At 50.5% G+C, this 21,414-nt stretch overlaps 1 protein-coding gene across 1 annotated transcript in view; it reads right to left on the reverse strand.

Moving 5' to 3' along the window:
- LOC115557103 (membrane-associated guanylate kinase, WW and PDZ domain-containing protein 3) overlaps window positions 1–6,843 on the reverse strand; it is a 92,154-nt gene extending 85,311 nt beyond the window's left edge. The window contains exon 1 of the mRNA XM_030374689.1: window positions 6,756–6,843. Within this exon, the coding sequence (XP_030230549.1) occupies window positions 6,756–6,843 (88 nt within the window). The remainder of the gene's footprint in view (window positions 1–6,755) is intronic.
- Between the last annotated feature and the right edge of the window lie 14,571 nt (window positions 6,844–21,414).

A 21,414-nucleotide genomic window follows, 5' to 3' on the forward strand; every position in this document is an offset into this window, starting at 1 on the left:
GGGTTAGTTAGCTTCTATTCACTACGTAGGGCCTACGGTATATCGACTATATTAACTGGGCAGAGGCAGGCATGCAAAGAGAGTGGCCAGGTCGCCCCGGGCCCTTGGCCCCCCTGCCCCTGCAGCTGGGGACCCTCCGTTTTAATTGTATTTTTATTTATTTATTTTACGGGACCTTTGTCATGCCCCGGCCTCTCGACCCTAGCCCTGCCCCTGCCCCTATCCTTGCCCCCTGTCCCCTCTCAGTGCCCCCTTACACCAGCAGGGAACTCAAAGCTCCTTAATTGAAAGGACACCTGAGGAAAATGAGATGAGTGAACGCGATACGCCCTCGCGGCCTAGCACGGCGCCACGGGCCCGCTGGCCCCGACGTGCTCAACGAGGGGAGACTCTGACTCTGCCTGCTGCGCTCAGAGGTATGGGACGCCGCCGCGGGATCGATCGCAGCGGGATCCGTGCCAAGGGCCGTGATTGGATGATTTTAGTTTGGCACGGGCGAGTGCGGTTCGCCCGGGGACCGATATGTGAGGTTTAACACATGGCTGATTCACGAGGGGCCGCGGCGTGAAGGTGTTTGGAGGGACGGATATGGATCGTCTTCAAAGAGCCAGGAGGAGATAATTGACGAAATCTCGTGTCTCTCTTCTGCCGAACAAATCTCAGGATGTTGTGTGATGTTCAATGTGTTCCATCAGTGGAGCAGCACCCAAAACAATTTGAGTTGACACCCCGCTGGCAGAGCATGGCTTCAGGATCCGTTCTCACTGTGGTTAGCCGTACTGGGAGATGAATAAACTCGCAGTATCATGAAACCCTTTCGATAAAATGGTACGCCAAATCTCATTTCGTTATTATTTAAATCCCCTCGGATTACGTTTATTTAACCAGGATAAAGAAATTAGATTGTTGCACACAATATAATTTATTCCAGAAGAAAAATATTGTTAGGCCATCTATGTAACCGTTTTAAAGATAAAGCATCCAATTATTTCATCCAAATGAAATGTTACTTCCGTTTGCTGCTAACAATTATTTTGATCATTTCTATATTTTTCAAATTAGGCAGGCAGTTTGTTGGCAGAAGGCTAGCCCACAACAAATAACTGACAGTGGACTTCCTTCTAAAAAGCGTTCCGATGCGTAAGAGGGCTGGTAATAGGCAGACAGAGTCCATGAAATCAGCCCTCTATCGGCTCCCTGATTGGACAGCACTCGTCGTTAATTGCATCAGGGAGAGGATGTCAACTTAATTATTTCATCCGGAGCCAGAGCTGGAAATGATTCTGCACAAATCTATTAGCCACGTACGCTATGCAAGTCATGCCCGTATCCCCTCAAGCCGACGTGTCGAGCGGGCTCACTAGCAGCGGCCTGCCCCCCCCGATCACACACCGGGTCAAAGGTCAGACGACGGAACAGGGAAAAACTCATTTAGGGAAAGCTCGTCGGATTCCCTCAAACCTCGACTGAAAGGTCGAGCCCTTGATAGAACGCTGCAATCTGATCTGGAATGAGGAGCCAAAGGCTGGATGATAAAAACAACTAAAACAATAGGAAGGCTTCCTTATGTCTTGATGATTTAATATACATGCTGTGTTTATTGCTCCGGAGGAAATGCTTTTAATTACACTAAACTCCCCAAGAACGGAGAACAATGAAATGAAAAGAATGCTGAAGCGCACATCGATGCAGTTTTCACCCGGCTGGTTGAGTAAAGTGGAACAGCTTGAAGTGAACCAGCCCTCTGTTTTCAACCACATTGAAGTAAACAGATCAATTCTGCATTCAAGCACATTGGGGCGCTATGGGGGTGCTCTCAGATTCAGACTAATTTATCTTTTCTCTCACTACATCTCCATATGAGAACCGCTGGGCTTGGATTGCATTCACATTAGACAACCTGCAATACGGTGGAATTGGTAAGTGTGTGATGTGTGAATGTGTGTGAATGTGTGTGAATGTGTGTATATGTGTATATGTGTATGTATGTATGTATGTATGTGTGTGTCCGTGTGTGTGTGTCCGTGTGTGTGTGTGTGTGTGTGTGTGTGTGTGTGTGTGTGTGTGTGTGTGTGTGTGTGTGTGTGTGTGTGTGTGTGTGTGTGTGTGTGTGTGTATATACTGTATGTGTGTTTGTGTTTGTAAGAGACACGTCAGCAGCGTACATAGATACACACACTACACAGGGCAGGATGGTCAAGTGGTGTGGGTGTTGGATTCCCACCCGACCCCGGTTCCGGGTTCGATCCCCAGCCTCACCCGGTGCAGCACATCGCAGAGCAAGACGCCTTCTAACTCGTACCAGCTCCTTAACGACATGTTTCTGTACTCACCGTAAGTCGCTGTGGATAAAAGCATCTGCTAAATGACTCAATAGTACTAAACACAACAGGATGTCACGCTTTCTAAATCACCCCACAAAGACAAACCACATGCATCTCCAAGCTAACCAAGCACCTAGCCGTCAGCGACGCAGCTGTACCACTGTACCCCCCCCCCCCCCCCAGCCCCCACACTCCCCTGTTGCTATTCAGGGCCTGGTAGGAGCACCTAGGCCCCTGTGTGGAGCATCAGCAGGGGAGGAAAGACACAGGCAGCTTCAAAGAGAAGGAGAGAGGAGAGGAGGAGAGGAGGGGGAGGAGGTGAGAGAGGAGGTGGGAGAGAGAGGAGGAGAGAGGAGGGGAGAGAAAGGAGAGGGGAGAAAGAGGAGAGGGGAGAGGAGGGGGTGGAGGTGAGAGAGGAGAGGGGAGAGAGAGGAGGAGAGAGAGGAGAGAGGGGAGAGAGAGGGGAGGGCGAGAGGAGGGGAGAGAGAGGAGAAGGGAGAGAGGAGTTGAGAGAGGAGTGGGAGAGGAGGGGAGAGAGAGGAGGGGGAGAGGAGGGGAGAGAGAGGAGGGGAGAGAGAGAGGTGGGGAGAGCGAGAAGCGGCTTAGGAACAAGTGTTGGGCTACGTGACGAGAACGCCGCCGGCTGGATCTAGTTGCGTGGCGGGAAATAGCGATGAGAGCGGAGAGGAACCTGTGGGGAATTTTTTGAGGGGGGAATATAAAAACTAAGAAAGAGATGGGGTTGTTGGGATTCATCTCCAAGACGCATCTTTAATCAATGCTGCAGAATTAAAGGGGTGAGTTTGAGGATGCGTGCGTGAGTTGAAGATGCGAGGAGGGGCACGCGTGGGCTACGGAGGTACGCATGGCAGCACATGCGGGAATATGCACACTCATCACGCCCACAAACGTACATGTATAAAATATATGCATGTAAGTCCCACGCACACACACACACAAACACAAACATCACACACACACACACACACACAAAAGGGTGTACGTGTAAATACATGCATTTGAACTACCCCACATACAAACACACACACACACACACACAGGTGCATGTGTACAAACGTGCAGATACGAGACACACAGGAGCTCACTTGCAGGTGAGGGACACGCCTGTGGGTGTGTACCGACGGACTGGTTTAACACTTGAGCTCAAGCCCACACACAGACACACACATACACATACACACACACACACCACATATTTGACTCCATACATACATTTACATGAACGCAAACAGTTAGATCTAGGTGCTGAACACACAATGCATACAAAGTGCACACGCCAAACACACACACGCACACACGCTCAGACACACTCCGTTTGGTTTCCTCTACTGAGAAAATATCCTCCTTCCTCCTTTCCAAAGCAAACGCTCGAGTGAGCAGAACACACACGTCAACCGAAACACATTCACATACCTACACACACACACACACACACACACACACACACACACACACACACACACACACACACACACCTCTTCAAAATCCCCCCATGGGCAGAGAGAGAGACTGAGGGAGCAAATACAAGGTTTGCATGCCTGTGTGTGTTTGAGCAATTTACTGCACACACTATGTGTGTCTGGAAATGTGTGGGGTGTGTCTGCGTGCATGTGCGTGCGTGCGTGCGTGTGTGCGCGCGCGTGCGTGTGTGCGCGTGCTTGGAGTGTGGCGTGTGTGTGCGAAGGCAGTGAGTTGGTTGGCAACAGATAACATAGAAAGAAGAAGGAGCAGAAGGAGGTGAGGGGTGAGAAAGGGGAGCAGAGGGAGGGAGGGAGAGAAAAGAGGAAAAGAAGAGAATAGGCACTCGGGAAATACACACTTGACTCACTGGCATCGACTGACAGGCAAACGCCCCCCAACCTCGAGCACCTACACCCCACCCCACTCACCCTCCAGAGCCTTGAAGCCAGAAACTAGACCCAGGCCCGGGTGGACCCAGGCCCTAGACCCCGGCCTTAGACCCAGGCACCAAAACTAGGCCCTGGACCCAGGTCCTATACCGAGGCTTTAAACCCAGGCCCTAGACCCAGGCCCCAGACCCAGGCCTTAGACCCAGGCCTTAGACGCAGGCTCTAGACCAATGCAGCTGACTCACGGCAATGTTATCATCGCAATGAAAACTAAGAATCTTTTCCAAAAGAAAAAAGGAACAGTAATTTGTCCAAAATATGAGAATCCCACAATATCACGCAACACTACAACTTACAATGAAATGTATAAAAGTATAACAATATACAAACAGTATACAAAATAAGCAATTCAAAAGCATAAAAAAAAACTAGCAAACCCACTTAAAAATGATGCAAAAAAGTCTAAAATAAAACTAATAGAAAATGCAAAACTATTACACCAAATGATCTTGCACACGCACGCGCACGACACACACACACACACACACACACACACACACACACACACACACACACACACACACACACACACACACACACCCCTTCCTCCACTCCCTGTCCGTTCCTCGCCCCCTCCTCCTCCACCTGCTCCCTGGCCGACCATGAGAGAGGAGGCTGGCCTTCTCCACCCTCTGCTCCAGATGCTTCCCCCTGCCTCCAGCCTCTCCTGAAATGTCAGCAGCTGGAGTTAATGAAACGGGGCGCGTACGCCTTTGCCTTTCAGAGTCCACCTGCCAGCCATCCCCAAGCAGGCCGGAGAAGAAACTCCGGAATAAACGCGTCGGAGGCGAAGAAAAGAGGAGAGTGGGGTACATCGCGGCGCTAATGTTCGTGTCAGAGGCTGAGGCTGACTGGAGGGTGGAGGAGGGCGGAGCTGGTGACAGGCCCCTGGGAATGTCCTCCTCTCCTCTCTGGTCTGAGAGGGAGCGGCTAGACGATTGAAAGATAAATTCAGAAATAGAGCAATGGCCACCGAGTTGCACCTGAGGTCGGGCTCCCCTCGGCTGAGACCTTGATCGACGGTGAATCACTGCCGGCGTAATGCGGCACGGTTTAAATCCTGAAGGCAATAGGCGACTGGCCGGCTCCACCCGCTGAGGCACCGACCTTGTAGGCAGTGCACATTGTCGTCGTGTTAGAGGTTCAAGTCTGACCTGCAGTTCCCACGCTACACATCATTCCCTCTCTCTAGGACAGATCACATCCTCCGCCTTCACTCTCCTGGCCATTATTAACATTATATATATATATATAGTAAAAGGTTGTAGTTTTGTCATTGATCCTTTATTTATAGGCAGATGATGACGATGCACAGTTTACACAAGCTCCTTCTTTTTTGTCCCAGGCGGCTTGCCCTACTTTACTTTCTGTGTGTGAACCAGCCCGTCCTGCACTTGACATTCAATAAGTCACCCCAGAGTGAACACAGTGACATTTCTGAACACGCGGCACATGGGTTTAAGCAGCTTACCCTAAAGGGATTTCCTGCTTTTATTAATCGTCATTATTTCTCTGTCTGTCAATTCAACCCCAGACACAACCTTTTATTCAATTTCAATCACCACTTATAGAATTATGATGAGGGTGCAGGAAAGGAATCAAGGAGGAAGGGGACATGAATGCACAGGACACAAACAGCGGAGGATTAGGGAGGGAGGGGAGGATGGGGGGGGGGGGCGGGGTGTCTGGGCTGGAAGTGAATGGCGGTCTGGTTAATCACAGAACAAACCGGGAGTGGAAACAGGCAGCAGAGCAGAGAGGGGAGAGGGCCGACCCCTCTCCACCTCTCCCCACCTGGTGTTCAGGCAGGCCGAGGAATTATCACAACGCCTAATCAGGACCACACATACGCTCGCACACAGTGAAACACACACACACACAAAGAAAGAAAAACACATACACAAAGAAAGACAAACACACACAAAGAAAGAAAACGCACACACACATTCATACATCTCAGGCTCCTTTGCCAAGTCCTTATGTGCTGCTCGCTCAGCGATTTGAGGGAAATGAATCATTACAAACTAGGAAAGACATCGTGGGAGAATTATAATCATCTTATATAAATCATACTCATAGAAATAAATATAAAATATATAAACGTCCATAATATATAAGTGCATACAATTTATATTTATCTATATATACCTATATAGATATATATAGTAAATTATTTGTATAAATAAATAAATGGTAATTATATATAATAATTATGCCTCTTTCTTACATTTCGTAAATCAAACACAACACACACACACAGGCACGCAAAGAAGCACACACACACACACACACACACACACACACACACACACACACACACACACAACACACACACACACACACACACACACACACACACACACACACACACACACACACACACACACACACACACACACACACATTCCGTGATGTTCCGGAATGCATGCATTCCGGAAGACAATTAAGAGTTCCACAAACATCCCCGGGCGGGGCCTGCCCCGGATACCGCCTCGGATACCGCGGCTGATGTGCGGCGTCAGCTCCGAGTGCCGGTCCACGGCCCCCTCGGCAGGGAGGACAGGAAGTACGCGTGATCCCTCATCCATGAGCGCCTCACAAGAACATGCTTCAAACGTCGGCGTGTCTCTCCGGAGGAGGCGGTCAGCAGCTGTCCGTTACACGCCACTCCTCTCCACGCTGACGGATCGCTCCCCTTCGTCTCCCGAGCGCCAAGAACCCGATGAGGTCGTGACTGCTTTGGGCGATTAGGGTTCACGTTGCGGCGGTCTCACTTAATAACCAACTAGCGTGGTGTGGGATAGTGTATGGGCTTGACCGGAAGGTAGCCGGTTCGATCCCCAAGGTGGACATCTGGAGCAAAGATACCACGACTCGCTCCTTAATAACATGGATCTGAAACCACCGTAAGCCGCTTTGGACCAAAGCGTCCAAAGTGTTTATTTTACTACCTTGTTTACTATTCAGCATTCATTGGCACTACCTGCACTGTTGACAGGGATGGCATAGCTAACATCAACACAGCCTCACTCCTGGGCGACTGTGGAGATGTAACAAATTAAAATAAGGAATTCAGCTATCTAGGCCGATAGTGTTTCTGGACAGCTACTGGTTTGACTGGTTTTTTTTTTATCGAGAGAGAGAGAGTGAGAGAGACAGAGAAACAAACAGTCCTCTCCCAGAAACCCAACAATGGCTTGGATTCCACGCATGCCATGGCAGCACGTCCGTCCTGTTGGTGACAGGACGCTAAAGGCTCATCCAGGGGTCCGGCTGGGGGTCAGGATGGTGTGTGTGGGGGGGAGGGGGGGGGGTAGGGCTGGGGGGGGTCCGAAGGGATGGGGGGGGGGGGGGGGGGGGGGGGGGGGGAGGGGGGGAGGGGAGGGGGGGGGGGGGGGGGGAGGGGGAGGGGGGGGGGGGGATGGGGTCCTGCGTACCTGAGCTGCTGCAAATGCCATTTCTAGTTCAATTACATTTGTCACTGTTGATATCTTCAACAGTGCTGCGTGGAGAATAAACCATAACGTATATTAGACAGACACTGAATGCTAATAACGTCAAAACAAGCTACGCGAGTTAGCAATATATATTCATATGCAAGCCCTGCTCTGACTACATTACTACAGGTGGTACAGCTGATATACATAACTCAAGGAGCCACGGCGATAACTACTCCCCAGCAGGTTAGTACTTCACATTATACTGTTGATATATACATTTATTTGTGTGGTTAAAACAAGGCCTTTTTCCGTGTTCCTATGAAACCTGTGATTCTTTCCCCCTCACACCCGATCAATGGCCGACAGATTAATGTTCCGCCGCAGGGGCTCTGGACAGCCAGACGGCCAGACAGACAGATTTATCAGCATGTTATTGGCAGGGTGCTTCGCTAGGCCCTGCCCCAGCCTGCAGTCGCAGTACAGTGTATTATATCAGTCGAGTGGCTGGGAAATAAATTGGTGCCCGAATCTGTTGTCGGGGGTGGGCCTGGAATATATACAGACAATTTAATGGTTAGGCTGCCAAATAAATCTAATTTATGCCAATATTGCAGTGTGAATGTCTACTCTATTAGGTTCACAAAGGCGGAGTTTATTGCGGGAGCTGGGAAATGGGTATTTGAGGCGATATGAATGTCTTTTTGTTGTGAATAATAAAGGATTGAAACGTCGGCTCTTAGGAAAACTTATCTTGCATTAACATGTGATTGAGAACCTCTGAAAAAAGCTATACTGAACGCTGGATTTGTCTGCTGAAGGTGTAACATATATTCTTTAACAATGCTGAAATAATGAGTCGAGGCATTCATCTGCTTCTTATAGCTTAAGAAATCGATTTGAGATGTATTTGGTACTTGTGGATCGTTACCAAAGTAAGTTTCCTGGCTGCATGTCAGACAAAGCATGCTGATTCTAGCGAATTGTTTGTGGATGTGCTAATTTTGCTTTCGGGCCTTTTTTATGACATTAAAAAAAAAAGATGAATCTATCAATCCAAAAAGATGATTGATTAATTCCCTAACAATGACGACAATAGTTTCGGCCCTGATTGCAATACGACACCATCACAAGCTAGTCAGACTGGATCCAATCCACCACTGGACTCCCTCGTAATCCAATAGCCTATCCCTCCAATTTGTTTCAAGCAGGGATGTCACTGCTTAGCATTTTAATATAAAACTGTTCACACTGTAGGTGTTGAAAACAAAGTTGGTTTGATGGCACAAATTTGATTCCATTTCCCTTGATTGTGAATTGTGAATGGTTTGAAAAGACAGGGGTTTTTTTTATCTCCAGAGGAGTGTGTGTGTGTGTTCAGATGAGATATGGCAGGGTGCCTTCGCACTCATTTGCATTTTGCATTCGAAAAAAGCCATCTACAGAGCTGATGGCTTCTGCATAACATGGAGCCCCTTGTGGTGGGTTGACATCCAAGCTGTTTAGAAACCAGGCTCCATCGCCAATAGTAGGGCTACTTCTTTATATATATATATATAATATATATATATATATATATATATATATATATATATATATATATATATATATATCTATCCAGAGTGTTGTGTATGTGGGAGCGCTAGTGTGCGAGTGTGTGTATCGGAGTGTGAGTATGTATGTGCACATGAGGGTGTGTGTGTGTGTGTGTTTGTATGCAAGTTTATTAGTATGAGGGTGAGTGTGTGTGAGCACGAGTATGTGTGTGTGTGCGTTTTAGTAAGGGTGTGAGTGTGAGCACAAACATGAACACTTATTAGTACAAATGTGAGTGTGTGTGTATTAGTGTCAGTGTGAGCATGATTGTGTAAGTGTGTGTGACGTGTTAGCATCAGTGTGAGTATAAGTGCGTGTGTGTGAGTGAGAGTATGCATGTATTAGTAAGTGTGAGACTGTGTGTGTGTGTGTGTGTGTGAGACTGTGTGTGTGTGTGTGTGTGTGAGACTGTGTGTGTGTGTGTGTGTGTGTGTGTGTGTGTGTGTGTGTGTGTGTGTGTGTGTGTGTGTGTGTGTGTGTGTGTGTGTGTGTGTGTGGTGTGTGTGTGTGTGTGTGTGTGTACTCCACAGCAGCTGTCCCTGCGGCAGGGCTCCGGGCTCTCTGGTTCTCCAGAAACAATAAGAGAGGATGGATGGGAACTGGCTAATTGGAGCGCTTCTCCTGGAAGATGTGAACGGATAAATGGAGTCTCCGTCTTTTTTTGCTTTTAGTTTTACATAATAATATTGCAGAGCAACCCCCACACCCCCCCCATCAAGTCCCAAGTCGATGCGTTCAGTGGATTCGGAATATCGAGGCGATAAGAAAGAGTATATCCCTTCCACGTCGTGGATAGATGGTTTTAACCGAGACACTCTGAGACCGTAATGGTTACGCTGACCGTTCACATGGCAACCTCTCTTATATAGCTACAGGAAGTGACATCATGCATTGGGTCTCGTGCCTACGATTAAACTGGAAACGTTCCCGGCGTACGCCCCCGCTAGAGCGAGAGGATGGAGCATCGGAACACCGAGTTTGACCGCGGTGAACCCAGTAGAGGGTAAGGAAGAGAGAGAGGATGGAGTGCGTTACATGGAAAGGAGATAGATTAATGCGGCTGGACAGCATTTAGCCAAACGATAGCTTTCACTGGTCTAATCCGACGAGATGTCTGTGTTCGTCTATCTGTCTGTCTGTCTGTAAGTAAAGCTATATTGTGGCAATTCTTTAAACATCCAGTTCACATTCACAGACAAAAGATATTGCTTTGAACTTTCCAAAATAATTATGATATAAAAAACAGCATAATGATAGGCCAACCCAACTAAAGCAAACGAAACATAGGGTAGGGATTGAGATACATAGAAAGGTTTGCCTACAAAGATTGGTATAGGAGATGGTGTATTGTTTCAGATCCTTCTCAGGGGTGTGTGTGCGCACACGTTTCTGCGTGTGTATTAATAGAAGCATGCTTGAATATAGACTCATGTGTGCAATTCCACATCGTTATACGTGCTCGCCTTTCAATTCACTTCCCATGCGGGGCTGGTTCTTTGCACAGGTATGCCGGCGCAACGGGGCGTGTGCATTTCAGGTGTGCACTGAGGCGCGGACATGCCAAAACACAAACGGCTGAGTCAGCCATTGCAACGCACAAAACCGGCTCCGTCTACGATGAGGTCACAGCTCGTCCCCAGCCCCGGGCAGAGAGAGCAGCAGACCTCCATCCACGTGAATCACACCCTGAGCAGAAAGGACGGTAGCCAGCCTTAAAACAAACCACAATGGGTCATACGGTGTACCGGTGCTTTCCACAGCGTAACACAAACACACACACACACAACGCTATACCGAGACGCCCAATGGCAAATGTTCGCATCACGTCTCAGCATCGACTGGATGAATCGATACCAAATCGCTCATTCGGATGGCCAATACCCAACAACAACAACAAGGTCGGAATCCAGGCGGGCCCGCTCGTGTGTTTCCTCGCACGGAATCACAGTGGCGTCATGACACCAACTCACGAGCGGACAGACACGGACACTCGACCAATCAGTAACAAAAGAGTAGAACTAGAAGAGGGGGGGGGTTCTATTCCTGGCCTCTTCCACTCCGCCGCGGAGGACAAAAAGCAGCTGTGCTATTACACAACGGTGGCGTGGTTCAGCGGTCCAGCTGTGGTCTTACCCCCCCCTCCCCCAACCGCACGCCAGACAGAAATCCCTACAGAGAGGGGCGAAGGGGTAATGAGATCAGACAGGGATGGGTGGCTGGGAGTCCAGGGCCAGCCAGTCCGTTCTGCCGCTCGCTGCAGTGTCGCGTCTCCGTGGAGAACCTCACGCACACACCGACGGGACACGGAGTAATGTCGCCCGACGCGCGCAGCGCGTTGCATGCGTGCGTGCGTTGCGTAGCGGTGTGTGTGTGCGTTGTGTTGTTTGGTGGTGTGTATGTTGAGGTCGTGAGAGAAAGCAGAGAGAGAAAAAAGCCAGAGAGACTGAGACAGAGAGATAAGGAAGGGGTTTGTGTGACTGTGTGGTGTGAGTGCGAGTGTGAGTGTGTGTGCGATGGAGAGAGACAAGAGAGAGTGTGAGTGTGTCGGACAGAGTGCAGTGCGTGTGTGTGTGCACCTGGAAAAAGATATGGCCTAGCTCTCCATTGAAAGGGTCTGGGGGAAGGCGAGCGGTGAGGAAATGTGCAGGACCGGGCTTAGTCTGAGGCGACCACATCGCTCCCAGTAACACCGGGGAGGGGATTAGAGAGATGGTATGCATACATCCATGCATTGGCGATATGCTCAGCGTATGTGGCCGGTTCACAAATATATATATAGAAAAATATATATTTATCACCCCACTGAAGCTCAGAAAGCACTTTTGAATGCATATCCATGCGCACCAGCCCACACAAAACACGCACACATTACACGAGAGATGGAACATACTTGTGTTCATGGAGCCTGTGGAGCCTGCATACAGAGGCTCCCTTTACCCTGCGGTGGTGTTGTGAGTTGCGTAGCAGCTGATAGAGTCAGTCCCACAGGGGGGGCGATGGTGAAGTAACAGAGCTCCGATACCTGTCAAAGCCACTCAGGGATGCGTACGGTGTTGTTCCCTGCTCAGCCCGGAGGAGAGGAGGAGAGGAGAGAACAGGGGAGCAGAGAGCAGGAGAGGAGGAGAGGAGGAGAGGAGAGAACAGGAGAGCGAGAGGAGGAGAGGAGAGAGAGAGGAGAGAACAGGAGAGCACAGAGGAGGAGAGGAGGGAGGAAGAACGAGAGCAGAGAGGAGAGGAGGCAGGGGAGAAGAGAGACCATGAGATCAGAGACGAGGAGAGGAAGAGGAGGGATTTGAGAACATGAGGAGAAAGGAGGAGAGGAGAGGGAGAAGAGAACATGGAGAGAGAAGAGGAGAGAAGAGAACATGAGAGCAGAGAGGAAAGGAGAAGGAGAGGAGAGACAAACGGAGAAGGGGAGAGAGAGGTTTAACAAAAGCAGAGGAGAGAGAAAGGGGAGGAAGGAAAGATAAAAGGAGAGGCGATAAGTGGAGAGGAGAAAATAGAACCAGACAAACTAGGGGAGAATGCATGCAGAGGTCTGGCAAAGCACCCCATTTATCATCCTTTCAATTTAAATCAGCAGCTCTGTCTGATTTTCTGGGGCAGTGTGACACACACACACACACACACACACACACACACACACACACACACACAACACACACACACACACACACCACACACACACACACACACACAACACACACACACACACACACAGGGGGTGAGAGCTGGGTCTGGGATGCATGCACGGCGGAGCCTAGCGCTAGTTAGCAGCGCTGAGCTAACGTGTGTGGAGCAGCGGGGGCCCGCGCTGAGGGCCGGACGCGCCCCGGGTCCCACCTGCCACTGGGCTCTTAACCCCCCTCTCTCCCTCTCTCTCCCCAGGCCCCCTCCAGCACCAGTGCCTAGTTAGCATGCAGGGACACGAGGCGAGGGAACCAGAGGGGACGGAGGGGGGGGAGGAGAGGAGGGGTGGAGGGGGGGAGGAGAGGAGGGGTGGAGGGGGGGAGGGGTGAGGAGAGGAGGGGTGGAGGGGGGGAGGAGAGGAGGGGTGGGGGGGGGGAGGAGAGGAGAGGTGGAGGGGGGAGGGGTGGAGGAGAGGAGGAGAGGAGGGTTGGAGGGAGAGAGGAGAGGAGGAGGGAATGGAGGAGTGGAGGGATGGATCCTCGCCTCGTGTCCAGGAATTAAACCATTCGAAGCGAGGGCCAGCTGTTCCCACGGCCCACGACCCGCTACACATAGGGGAAGCGGACGGACACACTAATTATACTGTATTACACACACACACACACAAACACAGTCACCCAAAACAGATCCTCACACACACACACACACAAACACACACACAAACAGATCCTCACACACACACACACACACAAACAGATCCTCACACACACACACACAAACAGATCCTCACACACACACACACACAAACAGATCCACACACACACACACACAAACAGATCCACACACACACACACACACACACACACACGATCGGGTGGGTGCCTTGACAACATATTTTTTTTGTGTTCACACATCTGCACCACATATCGGTGACGAGACACCCTGGTTCCAGGGGGGCTGGTGTATTCAAGCGGAGGAGGGACTGGTGTGAAGAGCTCAGCCCAGTCAAGGACATCCTGCAGTCCGGAGAGCGCTGACGGCCGGCCCAGCGCCTCCGGAGCTCAAGTCCCAGACCCCCTGCTGTCCCCTGCAGCACTGGCTGCCATTAAATAGCAGCACACACACGCTCAGCGTGCACACAAACACACACATATATCTGGAACTACATGAGGACAGACACACACACACACATATCCGCACACATGTGTGGTTATATATTGAGATTTATGTGTATATATATATAACCACACATACACTTATGTATCTTGCTGAGGTGCGGGCGCACACAACAATCACTTGTGCTGGTCACTCGTATGCGACCGCGATGACACCATGGGAACTTATCTACAGATTGGCAAGAATCTCTCTCTCTCTCTTCTCCAGACAAACACACAGGGGGGCTATCTCTCTCTCTCTCTCTCTCTTCATCTCTCTCTTCCTCTCCATCTCCTCTCATTCTCTCTCTCTCATCTCTCTCTCCCCGTCTCTCTCTCTCTCTCGTCTCTCTCTCTTCTCATCTCTATCCTCCATCGTCGTCTCCTCTCTCTCATCTCTCTCTCTCTCCTCTCTCTCTCTCTCTCTCTCCCCTCCTCTCTCTCTCCTCTCTCTTCTCTCTCGTCTCGGGGTCACCTCTAGAGGCTCCAGGTAATGGTCCTTGACATGTGAATTATTCTGCGCTTTGAGGAGCTGATTAGCAGACTGCTCAGGATGCGGCACGCGTGGGGCTGCAGGGGTGGGCGCCCGCACGTGTGTGGCTCCGTGTTCCTGGCGAAATTCATGTGTTAGTGTGGGTGCAGTCATGCATGTGAATTTTTGTGTGTGTTCTATTTATTTTTAATCATGCATTTGTTTTGCGCATGCGTGGGTGAATGAGTTTGTGTTTTTATTTTTTTGGATGTAATTATGCAATTGAATTTTGTGTGTGTGTTTTTGTGCATGGGTCAATATGTTTGTGTGTTTTTTAAAAAAAAATTTAATTCTGCGTTTGTTTTAGTGCGTTTGTTTGTTTGTGTGTGTATGCTTACGTGCCGCACGTGTGCGCATGCGCGCGTGTGCGCGTGTGCGTGTGTGTAAGAGCTGTTGTGGACTGGATACTGCGAAATAAACCCCAGCATCAGTCAGAGTGCTCTTTGGCCGGCCGGGCGTTGGGCGGAACAGCAGGGGGATAGTAGTAGCGTATTACATCATCACCTCACAGAGCGCATTACATCACCACGCTGCAGTCATGGTTACGACAGCCAAAGAGTGGCATCAGGCCGCAGAGACATAGTGCAGGTTTGGAGGCTGTAATTTAGGATGTGTGTGTAATGCTAGTCATTAGCCCTGCTGCTAATAACTAGCATTAGTACAAAGTATGTATCCAGCGGAACTGCCAACCTCCCCTAAACCGCATTGATTCGGCGATCCGAAGACACACTTTATCAATTAAAAAAGATAATGAGATTTCATTTGCGAGGTCTCAATTCAATTAGATCTTCAATCGACGGTCTAAACAACACATCGCCGCCCGAGGCTGCAGACAAACAAAGCTTGGTTTGGGAAAAACACCTGTTCTGCTGCTAAGCCGAAATACCATTGAGGAGAGCCTGAATCAGGGTTACTTGTGTGTACTCACTCCTTATACAATTGATTGTGCATATATATCTATCAAATGGAAAGACAGAGAGTGAAGGATATGAGCTTCATCAAGTCATGTGTTAGTAAGGATGATAGTAATCACTGTCCTGTCCATTTAAGGGACACAAACAAAACACACACACCACACACACACACACACACACACACACACACACACACACACACACACACACACACACACACACACACACCACACACACACACACACACACACAACACACACACACACACACACACACAAATTGATCCATTGATAAATCCTCACTCAGAAGAGGAGGCTGTACAGTGATGGCGACTGATCGTCGAGGCGGTCTGCGCTTGGCATAGGGCTTGGCAATGACTCAATACTATAATCCATCGTCTGTGAATGGTATCTTAGCGTCGCCATAAAACATCTGACATCACGAGACGTCGACTCAGCGCAGTCACAACTAATTACAGTGAGAGATACGCCTCATTTGATCACAATGAGGTTTGAATGTGGCGAGATAATCACCAGCGAGTGTCTGAGGGAGGACTGGGGGCGACAGTAGCTCAGGAGGTAGAGCGAGTCCGCTGTAACCAAAGGGTTGCTAAGTTCGATCCCCGGCCCCTCCTAGCTTAGTGTCGAGGTGTCCTCGAGCAAGACAACCTGGCTCCTGACACTGGCTGTCGCCCCTTGTGGTTGACCCGCGCCTTCTGTGTGTGCATAATGGTTGTAGCTGGCTGTGGATAAAGCGTCTGCAAATCCCCTAATGGTAAATGGCTGAAAAGGTGTAAAGGTATACTTCAACTCAAAAAGGGGCATTTCATGGCATATGGCTCAATTTGTTGGGTCAAATTCCCATTGATTTTTGTGATCACATTTCTTTCCGAAATCGTCTGCTCTAGCATGGAACGGCCCACCAAGATCTCCCACCCCCACCCCCACGCTGACCCAGGCGGTGTCCAGGCGGTGCGCTGCGGCATCCACAGGTGAAGCCCTTTGACGTGCGTGGGAGAGACACCCCACCCTGTGAACGATGAGAAGCGAAACAATCAAACAGGAGATCCCAGCAAGCGAAGGAAGCCTGAAATCCCCCCCAGAGGGGATCTGTTAACGGGAGAGGCGGGCGACGCGAGTCGATAACGACGGCAGAAATCAGGAGCTTCAGGTGAGACGCTGTAGAAAACAAATGAGCTAAGAATACCCCGTCGATAACAACGGCTGTCCCCCGCTGGGCGGGCGGTACCCCTCCTCCTCTCAGGCACTCTCTGAAAAACCACAAATTGTCCGCGATGATGGAAAAAAATTGAAGTGATTGTGTGTTTTCCAGACCCACTGGGCTCTCTGTTGAGCGTGAAATGAGTTGGTCAATGACACATGAAGCCACCGGTATCCAGCGGTACGGGGGCGATCATTGGAGTATTGAATATGATTTACATCCCGAACCCTTAGGGGGGGGGGGGGGAAACTGTGTGGTTCAGACGGCTCGAATTCTAATTGTGTTGACGCCTCAGAGCTCTGCCGTCCCAACGCGGTACGGCTCTCAACGCAGGGCTGAGTCCACCTTGAGAAATGATGTCGCTGACTGGTACTGGCGTGACCTTTTCCTCCCCCTCTGTTTCTCCCTATACATACAGAATATATTTATTTCTCTCTAATGGTCTTATACCTCTCTTTTCCCCATCTCGGGTCTCTCTCTCTCTCTCTCTCTCTCTCTCTCTCTCTCTCTCTCTCTCTCCTCTCTCTCTCTCTCTCTCTCTCTCCTCTTCTCTCTCTCTCTCTCTCTCTCTCTCTCTCTCTCTCTCTCTCTCTCCTCTCTCTCTCTCTCTCTCTCTCTCTCTCTTTCCTTCTCTTCCCCTCACCTTCTCTCCCTCCCTCCCGAACCCCATCACTCCCTTCCCATCTCCTCCTCCCTCCATCCCATCTCCTCCCCCTCCTCTCTCCATCTCCTCCTCTCTCCATCCCCTCCTCTCTCCATCTCCTCCTCTCTCCCTCCCCTCCTCTCTCCTCCCCCTCCTCTCTCCATCTCCTCCTCTCTCCTCCCCCTCCTCTCTCCATCTCCTCCTCTCTCCTCCCCCTCCTCTCTCCATCTCCTCCTCTCTCCATCCCCTCCTCTCTCCATTCCTCTTCTCCCTGCTCTGCCCCCCTCCTCAGCTCTCATTAGGTCCGGCGTCCGGTCCACTACCCACAAACCCCCTGCAGCGTGGCGTAACCTCGGGCCAGCGACCAGGCGCGTCGTCATGGCAACGAACCGCTCCCAGTTCCCGCGCCGTCGTTTGCGGTGATTAAAACGAGTTCCGTCACATTACCGGCCTGGTCTGGTTCGTAGAGGCACGGGGAGGCTCTCAGTGCATCGTCCGTAACAACGGTCAATACCCCAGGGGTCAGCCGGGGTCGACGCGACCATTAGCCAACGTTCACTAGAGACTCAGAATACATCTCCACCTGCACCTACCTGTCTGCCCCTCAGTGACCTCATGCTACGTCCCTCATCAATTAAAAAGCCTGACTCTCAGCAGGGTGTACGGGTGAGGTAAATAGGGTACCCCTGGCGTACCCTGTATGGTTATACACCGTATAAACTAGTTGGTCGATTCCTTGTATCTATTAAACATTATTTCGTCGGCATGCAATAGCATTCGAAAGTCTTGCAAGCGTTCCCCGAGAGTAAACGTGTGTTCAAGGGAAACTTCGGGAAAACAAAATGAAGGGGTTATACGAGTCCTCTTAGCTTGGTTAATGAACGAACACACACACACACACACACACACACTACGCACACACGCACACACCACACGCACCGCACAAGAACCCAGCGGCGTCCACGGGGATCAAGCCGTAAAGCAGCCCAATATAAAGGCCCGCTTTATTTCTTTGCTTATTTCTTTATTTGTTCGGAACGAGCGCCCGGCTACACAGCGCAATTACAGAGGCGGGTCATCGATTTCACCGCGCGCGGCCCGGGTGCTCCGCCATTACACTCTGGCCTTCTCCCGCGCCGCATCAATTAAATAACGGCAGTGATGGAGCACGCGGGAGAGCACCACGCGCTCCGACCCGAGCACACCGGGACGAATCAGACACCACTGGCGCGACGTCTCCTCACCCTCCTCACAACCCCCCCCCCCCCCCCCCCCTCCTGCTCCAGCACCCACCCCCTCCCTCCCCTCCTCACCCGACCCGTCCTCCCTCCTACACCCACCCCCTCCCTCCCCTCCTCACCCGACCCGTCCTCCCTCCTACACCCACCCCCTCCCTCCTCGTTGTAACCCTGACCCCCCCCCTCCTAACCCTGACCCCCCCTCCTCCTCCTCCCCCTCCCACCCCCCCCCTCCCACCCCTTCCTCCTCCCGCACCCACCCCTCCTCCTAACCCTGACCCCCCCTCCTCCTCCTCCTCCTCCCCCTTCCTCCTCCCGCACCCACCCCTCCCTCCTCCGAACCCTGACCCCCCTCCTCCCCCTCCCGTCTTCCTCCCCCCTCCCACCCCTTCCTCCTCCCGCACCCACCCCTCCCTCCTCCTAACCCTGACCCCCCTCCTCCCCCTCCCCCCTTTCTCCCCCCTCCCAACCCTTCCTCCTCCCCCTCCCCAACCCCTCTACCCCCCCGCTGGGGCCCTGACGCCTCCAGAGCCTCACCAGAGACAGGCGAGGCAGGTAGCATACACAGGGAAGTGTGCGTGCGTGTGGATGCGTGCCTGAGTACGCATGACTACACGCAGACATCCGTGTGCACACACACACACACACACACGCTAGCATGCACAAGCACACACAGAAGAGTGACTGTAGAAACACCCGCAAATCCATGCACGCATACAGGTGCACGCACAGACACACACACCTCAACATCAAAGTATGCAGCGCTATAAATGAATTATTAATAGCTGCACACGGCTGATGTTGGCTTCAGTAGACATGTCGTACCGGGGAAAGTAGATGGAAACTTTTCTTAGTTAATGCTACATCACATACACATACTAATGGGGTCATCTTCACCTAGGGGCCATCTTGGTTCCAAACGCTAGCTGGGTGTGGGGGGGGGGGGGGGGGGCCGAATCTGGGTGTCCTGCTAGAAAAGCTAGGTGATCGGCTCCTGCCTGTGCACCCGACACATGTACACACACAGATCATCAGGTGTAATTGAGCGGTCTCGATCGTCTTTTATCCACCAACGCTGATGGTGTTGAATCCAAGGTAGCTAGCGGCAATTGACACCAGAGAGACTACAGGAGGATCAGATGAAAACATAATTAGATGGAAAGCGCATGAAACAGGTGGTGAACAGAGGAGTGGGAGGAAAATATGGGGGAGATACATTGAAGTTGATACAAAAAGGATTGAAATAGAGAGGACATATATTGAGGGGTACAGATGGAGTGTCTGAAAGAAAAAGAAAGAAAGAGCAAAAGAGGGAGCAGAAAAAGAGAGTGAGAGAACGAAAGAGAGCAATAGAGGCAGTGAAAATAGATAGAGATAGCTAGAGGAAGAGAAAGTGAAAGAGTCAAAGAGGTTACTGAAGGCAGCGAGAGGAGACAAGTGAATGCACTGAATGGATAAATGGACAACATGAAAGAGACGGAGACTGAGGCAGAGAAGAGAGAGGGAGCCAGAGAGCTGGCCATGACTGTGATGTGGAGACGAGGGATGGGGACGTTAGCATTTTATTGATCTCATTTATAGAGGCTACTTAACGATCCAAGTCTTTAACGATACCATTATCGATACCACTATCGATTATTTCGTTTGGCGGAAGGGGCGAGACAACCATAAATTCTCAACTCGTTATATTTCATTGTTAAACCGCAAGTCTGTGACTGTTGATGGCTTTCTTTCATTTATGTTTCTTGTTTTAAGTATTTCGCTACAAACTAAAGTGGTGCGAAAGGCGATGAGTTGAAGGACTCATTTACACTTTTGTACACGGTATTAACCACGGTAAATGTAGCAGCCGTACAGCTCGCCTTCTTCCTTTCGTTCTTCCTCTTCCACCCACAATAGTCATCCATCATATTAAAGTGATATGTATATTTAAGGAAAAATTGGGAGGAATATTAATGTAACGGCGTCCCATCCAAAGCTTTACGATGCTGCACACCGTGCCCGTCAACGTAGGAACAACACGTTCTTCTACTCGATCTTTCAGGGCTTAAGGCTTAATGTGGACCCCATCCCTAGTCAAGTGGCGACAGCTCTATAGCCTTCCAGGAGAGCCTTAATGCTGCTAAAACCTGCTAGCACCATGTCGAGGAGAGGGTTGTGCGGCTGCCCTTACATCCCCCCCCCCCCCCCCACAACACACACACACCCTTCCTAGACCCCATCCCCACCAACACAAGCGGCGCTGCATTTGATCAAGGGATTTGTTGCCTTGCATCTCACCTCTAACAAGTCGTCGCGGAGGATTAGGGCCAATGACTGTCAAGTCATTAGCCCCATGCTAAGAGGAAGGTAGCCCCCCCATCGTGTGCATGCAGCTAAGCGCTACAGTATGCTAGCACGTGGCGGGACCTTGACTAATCAATTATGTTACATCACCATCCACCATGAGGTGATGCACCTCGCATGAGTGAGTTCACGCTAGCCCCAGTCAGTGCTAAGTTAGGACCATCCTGTCGTGATGGGAGCGCGATATACAATTGGCTCATTTAATTGTCTCAGTTTTAACCACATAACAGTACGACATTGTTTCCCCACATTCATTCTTGTTATAGTATTGATATGTTTTTGCTTTGGCTTGTGTGGCTTGACGTTAAACAAGACAAATGAGGCAACACCAGTGTCTGCTGCCATTGTCGGGTGTAATTGTCTTTATGTGCATACTTGTGCAGGTGTATGTGTGTGTGCATCTGTGGGTAATCTGTTAAAATTAGAAATCTGCTACAGGGAGAGAAGC

This window comes from Gadus morhua, chromosome 13 (assembly GCF_902167405.1).
Source record: "Gadus morhua chromosome 13, gadMor3.0, whole genome shotgun sequence".
Lineage (NCBI taxonomy): Eukaryota > Metazoa > Chordata > Actinopteri > Gadiformes > Gadidae > Gadus > Gadus morhua.